We start from the raw sequence: 15,346 nt of genomic DNA on the forward strand, positions 1-15,346 counted from the left end.
TCTGCCCAGTTATTTGCAGATAACATCCAGATAAATGGCGACCTGAGATAGATCTTGTAAAATGTTCTCCATCATCCGCTGGAAAATGGCACAGGGTGATGATATATCAAAAGGCAGTGTCGTATATTGGTACAAACCATATGGGTACTAATTGTAGCATCCCTCTGGTAATCATCATCTAATTGCAATTGTAGATATGCATGGCTCATGTCCAGCTTCAAGAAGGACGGTCACCCTGCCAGCTTTGCATACAAGTCTCTATGTGTGGGATTGGGCATTATCCAGCTGCAAAAAGTGGTTCACTGTTTGTTTGAAATCTCCACAAAAGGTTAACCAACCCATCAGTCTTCAGAATCAGTACAACCGGTGTTTCATATTCCACAAATTGCACTGGCTTTATGATTCCTTCACTTTCCAGCCTCCTAATTTCCACCTCTACTTCTGCACACAAGGCAAATGGCATTGGGTGGGCCTTGCAGAATCACAGAATTGCTTCTTGGTCAATGTGTAGCTTAGCCTCGGCCCCTTTGATAGTCCCCAGATCTTCCTGAGAAATATCCAGGTATTTAATTAGGACTTCATTTCGGCAGCCATTTTCTAAATGAAAAATGTTGAGCCAATCAAGTTGAATCTTTCTCAACTAATTTTGTCTCATCAAGCTTGGATCCAAGCCTCTTACTACAATCAATCAGTGGCAACTGAACCAGCTGTTTCTCATAAGAGATTGGAACTGAAGTTTCATCCTTAAGTTGGAGGGGTTCCCCGGCATAGGTTCTCAGCCTGGCCAAGGTCTTATGCAAACTTAAGGGCTGGAGTCCACAGTGAATTTTGATAAAGTCTAGTTCTGCAATCACTGATATAGCCGCACCAGTATTGACATGCATTAGAACCAGGTGACCATTTAACCGTACGTTTCTTTTGATTGGTTCAGAGTTGGATGTAACTGTTACAAACCTGCTTTATATGGAATTTGTACAGCCCACAATCTCTTGGATATCAGATTTTGAGTTCTCTTACTCAATTCAGGCCTAGTAGGGCTCCTTTGCTGTTGAGTCTGTAAAATTTTAACTGATTGGCAGGCCTTGGCTTTGTTTTGGAGTTTTGCTGTGGGCTGGCCGAGGGTCCCTCTGCTCAGCATATGTCCTGAGTGAGTGACGGCATTGCATAGCCTCAAGTGGTGTTAGCCTGGCGAGGCATACTCTGTAACTCATTAGCTCCAACTGACATATTTTCTAATGATAAAGCAAGTTGTAGTGCTTGTTTGAAGTCCAGTTGAGCTTCAGCTAGTAGGCACTTTTGTATGGGTCACATCATTAATTCCACATACTAAATGTTTTCTCAGTGTCTCACTGAGGGTTAAACCAAAATCACATGCCCTAGCCAGTCATCTTATCCTCGACAAAAATCTTGATACGGATTTGGCTGGTTATCGAACCGTCAAATGAAACTGATAGCATTAGCGGCGGCTTGGGTCATAATATTCCTTAGCTAAATCCATCAACTTTTGACAGGTTTTAGCATATGGAGCCTTTGGGAAAGTCGGAGTCACCAGATTTGGTTATAACCAAAAAACCTGCAGATCCACACACTGTTAGGAGAATTACTCGTTGTTTTTCGTCTGCCCCAATGTCATTTGCCTGGAAGAAATACTGCATTAGTTCCACATACTGGACTTCAATGGCAGGATCAAATGAATGAGGCTTCTCAAATATTGGCATAATGCTAGAAATGCTTATCGCAATTCAAAGATGACTGGAGCATGCAAATCTTTTCAGAGGCATATTTTGCTCATGTCACCAGTGAAATAACTCCACGAAGGCTAGTTTTCTATCACCAAGTTACCCTTTATTTACACGTGTACAGTCCATGACACTGATCCAGCTAGCTCAGAGCCAGCTCCTCAAGTGAGCAGAACCCCTGTTATTCCTGTTACATCTGTCAGCTAGGGCTCCCTGATTGGGGCTGTTTAACTGTTCCAATCTGGATCTTATATTCTATGGATCCACCTATCTGACTTAGTTTCAATCAATAAATCAGCCTCCTGCATATCCATTGAATGCAATGTGAATCTTTTTCAGCTTTCAAAGGAAACAGTCACGAACTGTAAAAATTACAAATACTGATACAAGACACTAACTGTTCAGCCAGAAACTAATACTCTCCTTGGAAGAGTAAATAGAAAACACATTTTTGGGATAATGCCCTGAATTTTGTCCCACTGTTGTTGATGCCATAAAGAAGTTTGGAATCTAGTGTGATAAGGATACAGCAGTCTGAACTCAAACACAGGGCAGCAAGCTCACGGATATGAGACACACAGGTTTGCCTTGAGATCATGTGGTAGGGACAGCTTTGGAATGATGAGACCCAGGCCATTTAGTCCCCACACAGGAGAACGAGCCATATTTAAAGCATTCACACTCTATAATGAACAGCCACTTTAATGAGCATCCCTTCTGTCCTGATGCTACATCCTTACACTTTTCATTTTTGAACTAAAATAGATTTAGTTATATCCTACTTCAGACTCTATCTCTTAGAGTGCCAAAGTATCAAACTTAATCACAGGGGAAAAAAATCTAAAGACAATGTAATTCACTCTCTTGTGAATCAAAGGAACACCTGCAGAGTGTCAAGTCAGGCATATTTAAATGATTAGCATGCAATAGACAGATTATTGAGGGCATAGGAGACTGATGTCAATTTCATTCAATTGGAAATGTTTCATTAAATCCTAGTGGTCTATATTTAGGTTTGGTTTGGAATACTGCATTTATGAGCTCCCACCAAGAACAACAAAGTCTCCTGCTGCTGACAGTATCGAGAGTTATTTTTCTGCTGCTGTGGTTTTAACACACAACCACCCATCTGATTTTATGAGCCTGCCCTCTACCTAACAATGTCATAAGTCTCCATAAAATTTAGCTCAAAATATCGACATAAACTTGAAGTTCAAATTGACAATGCTGAATAAACTGTTGCTGTCTCAGGGCAGTGATTTTCAAACTTCTTTGTTTGAAAGGCTCCCTTTCAAACAGAATAGTAATCACATCAGCCCTTACTTACATTAAAATGTAATAATTATTTTATGAAAGGTGTCATCCATAAAGAGTACATTGATAATTCTTGAACAAATATACTTGCTGCAGGTACAGCCATCCTTTTGCTGCTCTCAGCACTCATTCATGCCTACTCCCAATGATGAGACATCCAGCATACTGTACACTGGAAAAGTGTACCATTTTAGGGAAGATGTATCAAACCGTCACTGAGAATTCCAAATCTGTGCGTCACAATTAGTGAGTGAGCTATGCAAGAATAAATTAGTTTCAAGTCACAAAGATTCTTGATCAAACCAAATCATTTTGCATTTTCTGAGGTCTTTGAACATTCATTTTCTTGCTTGCCCTCTCTTTCCAGCACTCTAATATTTGTCCATCATCTATTCTCCTATTTCTGTGCCTTACTATCCTTTACTGATTAATTTCTTTACAGTTTCCCATGTTTTAATAGTCTGTCTTGAAGCCTCTGTAAATATACCCAGAATTAGACAACAAAACCTTCAGCCATCAGCAATGCTGTTTCTCTATCCAATTGAAATCTACTTCATGAATTAGTTTTCACTGGTCGTTATCAGAAAACTGGCTGTTGCAGCTCAGGCAGAGTATATAACATGTGCCTGATAAACAACCACCAGTGAATGAAAGGAAAATGATTTTCACAATCTTGCAGTATGTAATTTGACAACTTGGGTTTACACACATAGCCAGTCTATTCCATCTGAACCCATTAATTCTCCTGCATAAATCCAGCCCTACACTCTCTTTTTCTCTCCCCGGCTAATCCTTATTTCCATTTGCTCCTTTCCTCTCTCATGTTATTTTTTCTCCCTCCCTGGCAGAACATTGGTTAATACCCTTTCACTGGCTCATTGTTCTTCAAAATATCTCGCTCATATTTGTCTCTGGTGGTTGCCCCAGTTTTTGGCTGACTCGAAAGTCATACTCCAATTTCTGCCTCAGCTACAATCACTCAGTTCAGTGTACATGGAAAATAGAAGCCAGGGCTTCTGGTTAATATAGACTAGTTCTAAATTGGATGCTGTTTTGTTAGGTTTTCAGGAAGCTTTAAATAATAGGTTGTACACTAATATGCTAGTCTTTTAGTAACACGCAGAAGAAAACAAAAGCTTACGTCGACAGCTGATAATCCCCTTCGGAAACGGTTTTGCTGACACACAGTAGATAAAGACAGATCTTTGCAGAGTTCAAACTTGCATTGCTAATGGAATTGACACTTGAATGACACTAAATCTATTTTGTCCTGCTCAAGAAGGTAATACAGTAAATTTGAAAGGGTTACTTTTTGTTTTTAAAATTACGAGTCTTTGCTTTTATTCTCAAACTGCATTAGGAATAGTATACACAAGTAAAGCATAAAAATATTTACGTATAGATTTTGATTTAATCATACCTTGTATTTATATTACACCTCTATTGTACTGAAGTATTCAAGGTGCCTCACAGGAGCATTATCAAACATTTGACACTTGGCCACTAAAATAATTATTAAGGCAGTTGACAAAGAGCTCGGTCAAAGAAAACAAATGAGGAGGGGAAAATAGAAAAGCAGAGATGTTTCAGAAAGGAATTCCAGACCTGAGGGTCTTGGCAGTTGAACACACAGCTGATTAAATTCAGGACACCTCAAGAGGCCAGAATTGCAGGAGCGAAGATATATCCCAGCTGTTTCTAAGGCTGGAGGAAATTGCAGAAAGGAGAGGCAAAGGCAATGAGAGATTTGAAACAAAGAAACAAAAGAAACAAAGAAACCTACAGCACAGGAACAGGCCCTTCGGCCCTCCAAGCCTGCGCCGATCAAGATCCTCTGTCTAACCTGTCATCTATTTTCTAACAGTCTGTGTCTATTTGCTCCCTGCCCATCCATGTACCTGCCCAAATATATCTTAAAAGACGCTAACGTGTCTGTGTCTACCACCTCCGCTGGCAATGCTTTCCAGGCGACCACCACCCTCTGTGTAAGGAACTTTCCTCCTCTCACTTTGAACTCATTACCCCTAGTAATTGAGTCCCCCACTTTGGGAAAAAGCTTTTTGCTATCCACCCTGTCTATACCCCTCATGATTTTGTAGACCTCAATCAGGTCCCCCCTCAATCTCCGTCTTTCTAATGAAAATAATCCTAATCTATTCAACCTCTCTTCATAGCTAGCACCCTCCATACCAGGCAACATCCTGGTGAACCTTCTCTGCACCCTCTCCGAAGCATCCACATCCTTTTGGTAATGTGGCGACCAGAACTGTACACAGTACTCCAAATGTGGCTGAACCAAAGTCCTATACAACTGCAACATGACCTGCCAACTCTTGTACTCAATATCCCGCCCAATGAAGGAAAGCATGCCATATGCCTTCTTGACCACCCTATTGACCTGCGTTGTCACCTTCAGGGAACAATGGACCTGAACACCCAGATCTCTCTGTTCACCAATTTTCCCTAGGACTTTTCCATTTACTGTATAGTTCGCCCTTGCATTTGATCTTCCAAAATGCATCACCTCGTATTTGCCCGGATTGAACTCCATCTGCCATTTATCTGCTCAACTCTCCAGTCTATCTATATTCTGCTGTAATTTCTGACAGTCCCCTTCACTATCAGCTACTGCACCAATCTTAATGTCATCAGCAAACTTGCTGATCAGACCACCTACACCTTCTTCCAGATCATTTACATATATCACAAACAACAGTGGTCCCAGCACAGATCCCTGTGGAACACCACTGGTTAAAGGTCTCCAATTTGAGAAACTCCCTTCTACTATTACCCTCTGTCTCCTGTTGCCCAGCCAGTTTTCTTATCCATCTAGCTAGCACACCCTGGACCCCATGTGACTTCACTTTCTCCATCAGCCTGCCATGGGGAACCTTATCAAATGCCTTACTGAAGTCCATGTATATGACATCTGCAGCCTTTCCCTCATCAATCAACTTTGTCACGTCCTCAAAGAATTCTATTAAGTTGGTAAGACATGACCTTTCCTGTACAAAACCATGTTGCCTATCACTGATAAGCCCATTTTCTTCCAAATGGGAATAGATCCTATCCCTCAGTATCTTCTCCAGTAGTTTTCCTACCACTAACATCAGGCTCACCAATCGACAATTACTTGGATTATCCTTGTTGCCCTTTTTAAACAAGAGGACAACATTAGCAAGTCTCCAGTCCTCTGGGACCTCACTCGTGTCTAAGGGCACTGCAAAGATATCTTTTAGGGCCCCAGCTATTTCCTCTCTCACTTCCCTCAGTAACCTGGGATAGATCCCATCCGGACCTGGGGACTTGTCCATCTTAATGTCTTTTAGGGTACCTAACACTTCCTCCATCCTTATGTCAACTTGACCTAGACTAAACAAACATCTATCCCTAACCTCAACATCCGTCATGTCCCTCTCCTTGGTGAATACTGATGCAAAGTACTTGTTAAGAATGTCACCCATTTTCTCTGACTCAGCGCATAACTTCCCTTCTTTGTCCTTAAGTGGGCCAATCCTTTCTCTAGTTACCCTCTTGTTCTTTATATATGAATAAAAGGCTTTGGGATTTTCCTTAACCATGTTTGCCAGCAATATCTCATGTCCTCTCTTAGCCCTCTTAATCTCTTTTTTTCAGATTCGCTCTACATTCCCGATATTCTTGCAAAGCTTCGTCTGTCTTCAGTCGCCTAGACCTCATGTATGCTTCCTTTTTTCTCTTGGCTAGTCTCACAATTTCACCTGTCATCCATGGCTCCCTAATCTTGCCTTTTCTATTCCTCATTTTCACAGGAACATGTCTCTCCTGCACGCTAATCAACCTCTCTTTAAAAGCCTCCCACATAACAAATCTGGATTTACCTTCAAACAGTTTCCCCCAATCTACATTCCTCAGATCCTGCTGAATCTTGGTATGGTCGGCCTTCCCCCAGTTTAGTACTCTTCTTTAGGACCACTCCTATCCTTGTCCATGAGTATTGTAAAACTTACGGAATTGTGGTCGCTATTTCCAAAGTAGTCCCCTACTGTAATATCAACCACCTGGCCGGGTTCATTCCCCAGGACCAGGTCCAGTATGGCCCTTTCTTGAGTTGCACTACATACATACTGCTCTAAGAAACCCTCCTGGACACACCTTACAAATTCTGCTCCGTCTTGACCCCTAACACTGAGTGAATCCCAGTCAATGTTGGGAAAGTTAAAATCTCCCATCACCACTACCCTGTTTCTCCTACACCTTTCCATTATCTGTTTACATATTTGTACCTCTATCTCAGGCTTGCTGTTGGGAGGCCTGTATTACAGCCCCAGCATTGTTACTGCATCCTTCCTATTTCTGAGTTCTACCCATAATACCTCACTGCTTGAGTCCTCCATGGGGCCCTCCTTCAGTGCGGCTGTGATATCGTCTTCAACCATTACTGCAACTCATCCACCCCTTTTACATCCCTCTCTATCCCGCCTGAAGCATCGATATCCTGGGACAACTAGTTTCCAGTCATGCCCTTCCCTCAACCAACCATTTGAAAACAAGGATTAGTATTTTAAAATGGAGACGTTTCTAAAATGGGAGCCAATGTCGAGCAGCAAACACAGGCGTGAAAAGCAAATGGTATAAAGCATAAACACAACAGAGCTTTTGGACACCTTACATTTATGACGAATAATGAGCATTTTATGTTGGCTGAAAGGCCTTAAATTTCTGCTGGAGCTATTTATTTTGATCGCTTCTATAGATTTTAGAAAATATACTTGCATGGTTTTAATAAATGCTAATTACAAAGATTTGTATTGTTTTTAAATCTGACAAAGTATTGATAATAATCAGTTTTTAGTGATCAGTTATGTCATGCATTTTATCATTCGAATCTGATGCATCCTCGTAATTTAGAAGGGTACGCAAGATAAATTAGGAAGTGGCAGGTCAATTAGTCTAATGGCAGTACGAGGAAGTTATTAGACTGTTATTAAGAGGAGAGTGACTAAGCATTTGCACAAATTTAAGCTATCAAACAACCAACATGAGTTTGTTTATAAAAGAGTAAATATGTCATGCCTAATGAACTGAGTTGAATTATTTTGATGCAGTATGGAAGTACATTTAGCTATGCAGTTCTCTGGTTGAGCCCTATGTAGCACACTGCAGCTTTGAGTATTGTAACTTAGGAAGACAACATTAGCTTGGACTATATGCAAAACAGATTTAGAATGTGTATTCACAGAACAATAAGGACTAAAACGCTTAAATTAGGAGGACAAGTTGCATAAACTAGGCTTATATTTCCCTGAATCTAGAAGATTAATGGATGAATTAATTTGTATTTTTATGATAATAGGAAAGCAGTGGAGGAAGGAATATGAAAGCTTCAAATAAAGATTAGAAGGCTGCACATTTGGATCATAAAAACTGACATAGACCAGTTGGTTAACTAACCTCCTTTATGAAAAACCATGAAAAATTATTCAAGATTCCTTTGGTAGAACAGACCAGAAGGAGCATAACCTTTAAGTTATGGTTAGAGAAATACAAAACTTTCACACAAGGGTGAAAAAAAACAAAGAACTGCGTATGCTGGAAATCAGAAACAAAAACATAAATTGCTGGAAAAACCTGCATAATTTCATCAGTAATTTCTGTTTTTGCTTGACACAATGGTATTGGAAGTCTATACTATCCCCAGAAAGCTAATTAAGCTCTGCCATTTGAAAATTGCAAAAGCTGAGACCGAAAGAGAGACTATAAGTTATGGGCAAGTGTAGTAAAACCATTTTAGTTAATAGTTTTTAGTTTTTGTACAAAAAGTGAAAATAATTTTGTTCAGGACTTGTTAAAATTATAATTGCAGAGTCACACCTTACAGTTGATACCATTGAAGGACCAGTCACCAGTGAAACCCTACAGATGAGCATAAAAGCAAAGTTCTGAGTGCGGTACTCAAAGGAATTTTCAATGGTGCCAATCACGTTCTCCTGTTCTGTATGCTTCTCTCAGGCCACCTCCTCTATGGCTGTCCTGATCCTAAGAATGGATTGTATGCTGCTCAAATGGATATGGCAATGGAAAACATTTAAAGAGCTCATGAATAAATCACGACAATTATTCATTCCTAACAAAATAAAACAGGAAAGGGCTCCTGACTGACTAGCAATAGACACTGTATTAGATCCAAGGAAGGGGCACAGAAACCAGTCACGAAAATAAAAATTACCACACTTGAGAATTTGGCACAGCTCAGATTTTATCAAAGGAAGACAAAGGGTATGAATAAAAACAAGAAAGTGCAGTACAAGAGTAAGCTTGTATGAAACATACAAACTGATTATAAACCTTCTATAGGTTTGTGAAGATAAAAATGTTAGTTAAAATGGATGCAGGTCCCTTACAGGAAGGTATAAGGGAAGTTATAATGGGGAGTAAAGAGATGACATAACAAAAATATGTATTTCATTGGTCTATTTTCACAAAGGAAGACATAAATAATGTCCCAAAAGCACAGGAAAATGCAGGGTCTAGATAGAGTGAAGAACTGAAAGAAATCAGTGTTAGGAGGGAAATGGCATTGGGGAAATTGATGTATGAATAGATATATACTGGTTTCTAATGGACTATATTCACTGGAGCTTAGAAGAATGAGGGAGGATTCCGTAGAAACCTGTAAAATTCTAACAGGACTAGATGGGATAAATGCAGGAAGAATGTTCCTGACAACCAGTGAGTCTAGAACCAGGGGGCTACAGTGTTAGAACATGGGCTATACTATTTAGGATTGAGATGCAGGAAATTTCTTCACCTAGAGGGTCACAAAATTCTGCCACAGCAAGTGGTTGGGACCAAAATATTAACTGTTAGATATAATTCTTAGGGCTAAAGGGATCAAAGGAAAGGGGTTGAAAGCAAGAAACAGGGTACCACGATGGAAGATCATATTAAATGGCAGAGCAGACTCGAAGTGCTGAATGGCTTACTCTTGGTCCCATTTCCTATGCTTCTATGTGTCCTTAGGAATCAAAATATTAATAAGGTGTTAACTGACATCAATGCTTGAACCAAAGTTGATAATGGAGTTTCTACAAAATTTCTAAGCATGAATATACATTTTGAAAACAGGAAATTTCTTTTCACTTGAAGATAATTTTAAAATAGCTTGAATATACGTCCTTAACTTTAAATACAGCATGAACTGTAGATATTTTTGGTCTTAGATGTATGTGTTCCTGATATATAAATTATTTTTCTGTAACACAATGGCTTATGCCTGGAATTTATCATTAGAACTAAGAGCCCACTGAATTAAAGATAATATATTGACTGTGTGGGTTTATGCAGCTAATTGAGGCAAATAATGAAGCAAACAATGAAAAGTACTCTAAGAGGTATGTTTAGTGGTGGGGAGCATTTAATCAAGTGAGGGGATGATTGGATAGGGCACCACTGCTTTCTCATCTCTGCCCCAATTAAATCGAAACTGGGAAGGCTTTAGTTGGCCTTCTCTCCATCTTGACAGTTGAATTCCTTAACTAATTGTCACAGTTCACAGGTAGCTCACAGAAAATTAAGCCCTTCTATTCCCACAGGCATGATAGAAGTTAAAATATATCAAAGAAACATGCAAAATCCCCAAACAACCTGATTTTTAGACCCAGATTGAAAGAAAGCACAGACTAGGTTTCTGTACTTAATAAAAAATCACCATAACTTACATAACATTAGGTTCTAGCTGCAGGTAAAGAATGAAATAAAATTAAATAAATTCTACAAATTAAAACTCTAAATCCCTTCTGAGCTCCTCCTTACATACACACAGACACAAAAAAAATGGCAGGACAGAAAACAGTTCATTTTTGTTCACAAGATGTTTGTTTAGTTTTTGCTGATCTGAAGATTTCTCCTCAACCTTCCTTCTTCTGAATCCTTCCATTGCTTTGCAAGATGCACAGAGTGGCTGGCTCACTTATGAAACGTTTCTGACTTATTCAAAGACACGCTTGTAACATCTATCAGAAGCCAATTTTCTTCATGCTTAAATTGGAATACTGTAAATAACAGAGAGTGCTTTTGACTTATGCAAAGTCCAAGCTGTTCAGTTAACTGACAGCATAAGCACTGTTTTGTTGGCAGGCAGAGTACTTTTGCCAATGATAACTGGACCCCCGTCCACAACCAACTTCTTGGTTCCAGTTTGTCTGTACGTTGCTGGAACTCAAAGCAATAGAAATGCGGTTTACAAACCACATCAAGTTTCTTGATTTCAAAGTATACAGCTACCCTTGTAAACCCAGATCTTAACTAGTTCTTTCTCACTTCAGCACGTACTTTCATAAAGCACAAAAATAAAATGGTACAGTCTTTACACAATGTCCAAATAAGGGTCTCACACCCTCCCTCTCCAGATGTTTGTGTTCAACCCTTTTGTGTTTTCACATGCTTCCATGGGCAGTCCTTCATCATCAGATACTGGACGCCGGATTCATAGAATGGCATCAGGAAAGGAGGGCTATGCTTAGATCTGAACCTCATTCCCTGGACTTTCATCCATCCTAGCTGGCAGCTGTTGGTGGGAGGATGAGTTTTCCACCCTGCCTATCTTAATCCCAGGGAAGGCATATTGCTGAACATTAACACATTGGTCAACCCCAAAGCAGGCTGTATTGGGTTCTCCAGCTGACAGCATAGCCCCAGTTACCTAAGTTAAATTTGGTCAGGATTTTTATTAATTATAAATAGGATATGTTTCATAAAATTCACAAGCAATTGACATAGTCTTATAATAAAAAGAGAACTTTGTAGTTTGTGAATGAAAAATATAATAGAAACAGTACAACCTTCCATTGCATATTTCATGTCCTGTGCAAAAAGGTTCCACATCACTTCTGCACTTATCTTTCCCACATTCAACTCCTGTGGAAACCTAAAATAAAGAGAATGCATGACTCAATTAAATGCTAAAAAATACTTGATAATATATTAAACTTGTTTTGTTTCTCTAATTATGGTAAGTTTCACAATTATGAATGAAAATTTATATATCTCCATTTTTGGAATCACCTACCTCCAAAGGAATTTACAAAGCAGATACCACTTTTACTTAATTAATGAGCTAGCCTACATGAACAAAAGTGTAGATAAAGGAAAAGGCACATTTTTAAAATTTCATTTTTCCTCAATTTTTCTCTTTCCTCTGCAGTAAATACTACCATGCATTGGGACATAGCTCATATGTTATCCGCTTCCTGAAACCTGAGCCAATTGACAGAATTTATAACAACATAAAGAATATCATTTCAGAGATTATTCCTAATATTGAAGATCAGAGATTCCTGAAAGACAATTGCCAGGCCTTAAACCCACCAGATGGAACTTGAGATTTTCTAGGTCATTGGCGTCATTCACTGAGATTGCCTATTTAAAACACAAACTGCATGATTTGAGTGCCTGCAACTGTTTATACGTCCTGATTTCTTTAGACCAGTTTTGTTTAGGAAGGGAACCAGAGGGGTCAGTTTCAGGGCACAGGACCTTCACATTGGCAAGAAGATGATATAAAGATTATGTTCTAAACCAGGACAAGGAGAGATCAGGGTTCACAGCCAACTCTGGCCGTAGCCATACCTAGTGGTTTGGCATCTTAATATTCACAAACTGACTAAGGTTGTCATGATGGTTCCACCTTCTCAACCTCTTAAACTCACCACCAGTCACGTCTCTCTCTCTCTCTGTCTCTCTCTCTCTATCTCTCATGACACAGCAGCCCTACAGTAGTCTCTGGGACTATGGAGATCTTTCATTTTGACTATATGGCACCTGATCATTTGATTCATCATCACATCAAACATCCATACCATTCTCTTTGCAATGAGGGTTTAGTTTCTATCGCAATAACCAAAGAGGTGAAAGGTTCCACAGATCATGAATTTTCCTCCTGTGGCAGCACGCATTTACAGAAATTAATTACACTACTAGATAGATATCTGGAAAGATATCTTCGAACTCAGAGGGCTAGGAGCCTTGGTGTAGGGTGATACATGGATTGCGAAGGTTAAAATAAAACATAATTAATGCATATTTATTTCTGATCAACTCAGCTCAAATGGAGACATGAGGCATTTAGTTACACAAAGTGACATAGCCACAATAATGTTGTAAAGTAGAAACTTTTTTGAATGCTCTGAGGAGATAACTGTTATAATTGGAAACCTGTTTGCATTTTCAAGGTACGTGGGCACTTCAGGAGTTTGATTAGTCTTACAATGGAAGTGTTTATTCCAACCAGGCACTGTCTAGCCTCCAAATGAGACCTCAATACTAGACTCGTCTTGTACTGTTTATGGCCATGTGACAATTTGCATGCCTGAGTAATAAGCCAAACTGGTTCAAGCATTAAAAGGTTCAGTTCGGCAGCACAGTAGCAGCGCATGTGGACTCCTGCTTGGAACTCATCTGCTCCATCAGTTTTTACTTTCTTCCCGTCTTTCACAGCTTTTTCTTTCTTAATGTAATCTGCTTACCTGCGATAAGAAAGCACCGGGAGAGTGAGCCAAAAACACAGGGCACAGTGACAGACCGTGGGGGAGAGCAAGTGAACAATGCAAAGGAGGGTAAGACCAACACAAGGGACTTTGAGAGTGTGTGGAGGGAGATCAAGACCAGCACTGCAGCAACAGAGGTCTCCTGCCACTGGAGCAAGAACTGGTAACCCGAGGTTGCCCTGCATCCACAGCGGCAGCAAGGGCAGGGATCAAGCCCAACACGGAGGAGAATGAAACCTTGTGAGGACTGTCAGCCCAGCATGGCTAAACACTTAAGAGTTCAACACCACAGTTCTTCTTTAATTATTTGTTCATGTTTCTACTTTATACTAAGAATGACTTTAATGTTGAACTTTTAACTATATTTCCATATTTATCTATTTTGTACATAAGATATTGTACTTGGTATGTTTATAGATGGTGCTGGGGCACTGTACACTTTTCACTCTACTCCTGTATTCCTGTACTTGAGTACCTGTGACAATAAAATCTAATTCTAGTTCTAAAGTATACACTAAGGCAGACAACAGGGTTTGGAAGTGTTAGAAAAAGAATTTGTAATTACTTTCACTTCTGAGAAATTGTAGAAGCCGTGGGGAAATTGACATTAAAAAAAATAACGGGATGAATGGTTACTCGTCAGATTGATTAAATGGCAGACCGCAATGAGACAGAAGGGAGTAAGTTATGCCTGACCCCTCTAAGCTCAGGGACATAGTCACAGAATCCTTACAATGCAGAAAGAGACTATTTGGCCCATGAGTCTGCACTGACCATGTGATGAGCATCCTACCCAGATCCAGCCTTCTACCCTAACCCTGTAATCTTACCTTTTGTTTTACCACAGCTGGTTACCTAACCTGTATATTTTTGGTCTCTGCATGGAAAGGGGAGTACCTGATGAAAAACCACACTGACAGGGAGAACATGCAAACTCCACACCATCACTGATGGCTGGAATCACACTTGGGTTCCTGGCACTTTGAGGCAGCACTCCTATCCACTGAGCCATCGAGCTGCCAACTCTACCAGAGGAGAAGGAGAATGATTTGAGGCACCTGAATGAAATGAAGACCATGGGCTCTGGGCCTCAGAGAAGTGGGGAGGATGTTGTTGGCTACTATTTAGGGGTACTGACCAAAGACTTATTGTGAAAGGCTGCAGCAGCATCTGTAACATAATGTTGAAACTATTTCTTTGTTGCATTCTGGAGTGTCAGAGCAAGATGGACTGACCAAATACCACTTTCCACTGTGTATTTGCAAGCTAATATCTATGTCACTTAAAAGTGGTTGAACCTCTTGTGATCTGTCCTGTGTCTGGTTTTAAAGCAGTTTGCTGTTTAGTGTGTCATACTTGCTTTCTTTCTATCTCCCTCTCCTGAAGATGATGCGTGATTCTATTCTGTATGTGAAACAAATGAATTTTTGTGTGCATGATGTTTGCATGTTTGAATTTGGGCCTTTATCATTTGGATTGTAGGACATTAACAAATAGTTAGTCCTACTTGCAAAACCAGGCTTAGTGTTCTGCTGGCAAGGACTTAGGATGTTCTCTAGGCCAGTAACATTTGCACATATAGGTATGGAAGGGAAAGGTTGATGGGGAGAATGGATGCAGATCAAGGAGAATGAGGCAAATAAGGACTAACCAGTGGCAACCAGCATCTGCTACATTCTTACTTTACAGGATCATGGAAGCTGCAGAAGTGCTGATTTGTCTGTCAACCACAGGTGAAGAAGGAACCAAGTCCATTGATGCAGGGAC

General features: G+C 40.0%; 1 protein-coding gene across 1 annotated transcript in view; it reads right to left on the reverse strand.

The window, feature by feature from the left end:
- The window catches only part of LOC125465730 (protein unc-13 homolog A-like), a 390,692-nt gene that overhangs the window by 116,264 nt on the left and 259,082 nt on the right, over positions 1-15,346 (reverse strand). Inside the window, exon 27 of the mRNA XM_059638582.1 lies at positions 11,876-11,961. Within this exon, the coding sequence (XP_059494565.1) occupies positions 11,876-11,961 (86 nt within the window). The remainder of the gene's footprint in view (positions 1-11,875; positions 11,962-15,346) is intronic.

The sequence above is a fragment of the Stegostoma tigrinum genome, chromosome 30 (assembly GCF_030684315.1).
Source record: "Stegostoma tigrinum isolate sSteTig4 chromosome 30, sSteTig4.hap1, whole genome shotgun sequence".
Taxonomy (NCBI): domain Eukaryota; kingdom Metazoa; phylum Chordata; class Chondrichthyes; order Orectolobiformes; family Stegostomatidae; genus Stegostoma; species Stegostoma tigrinum.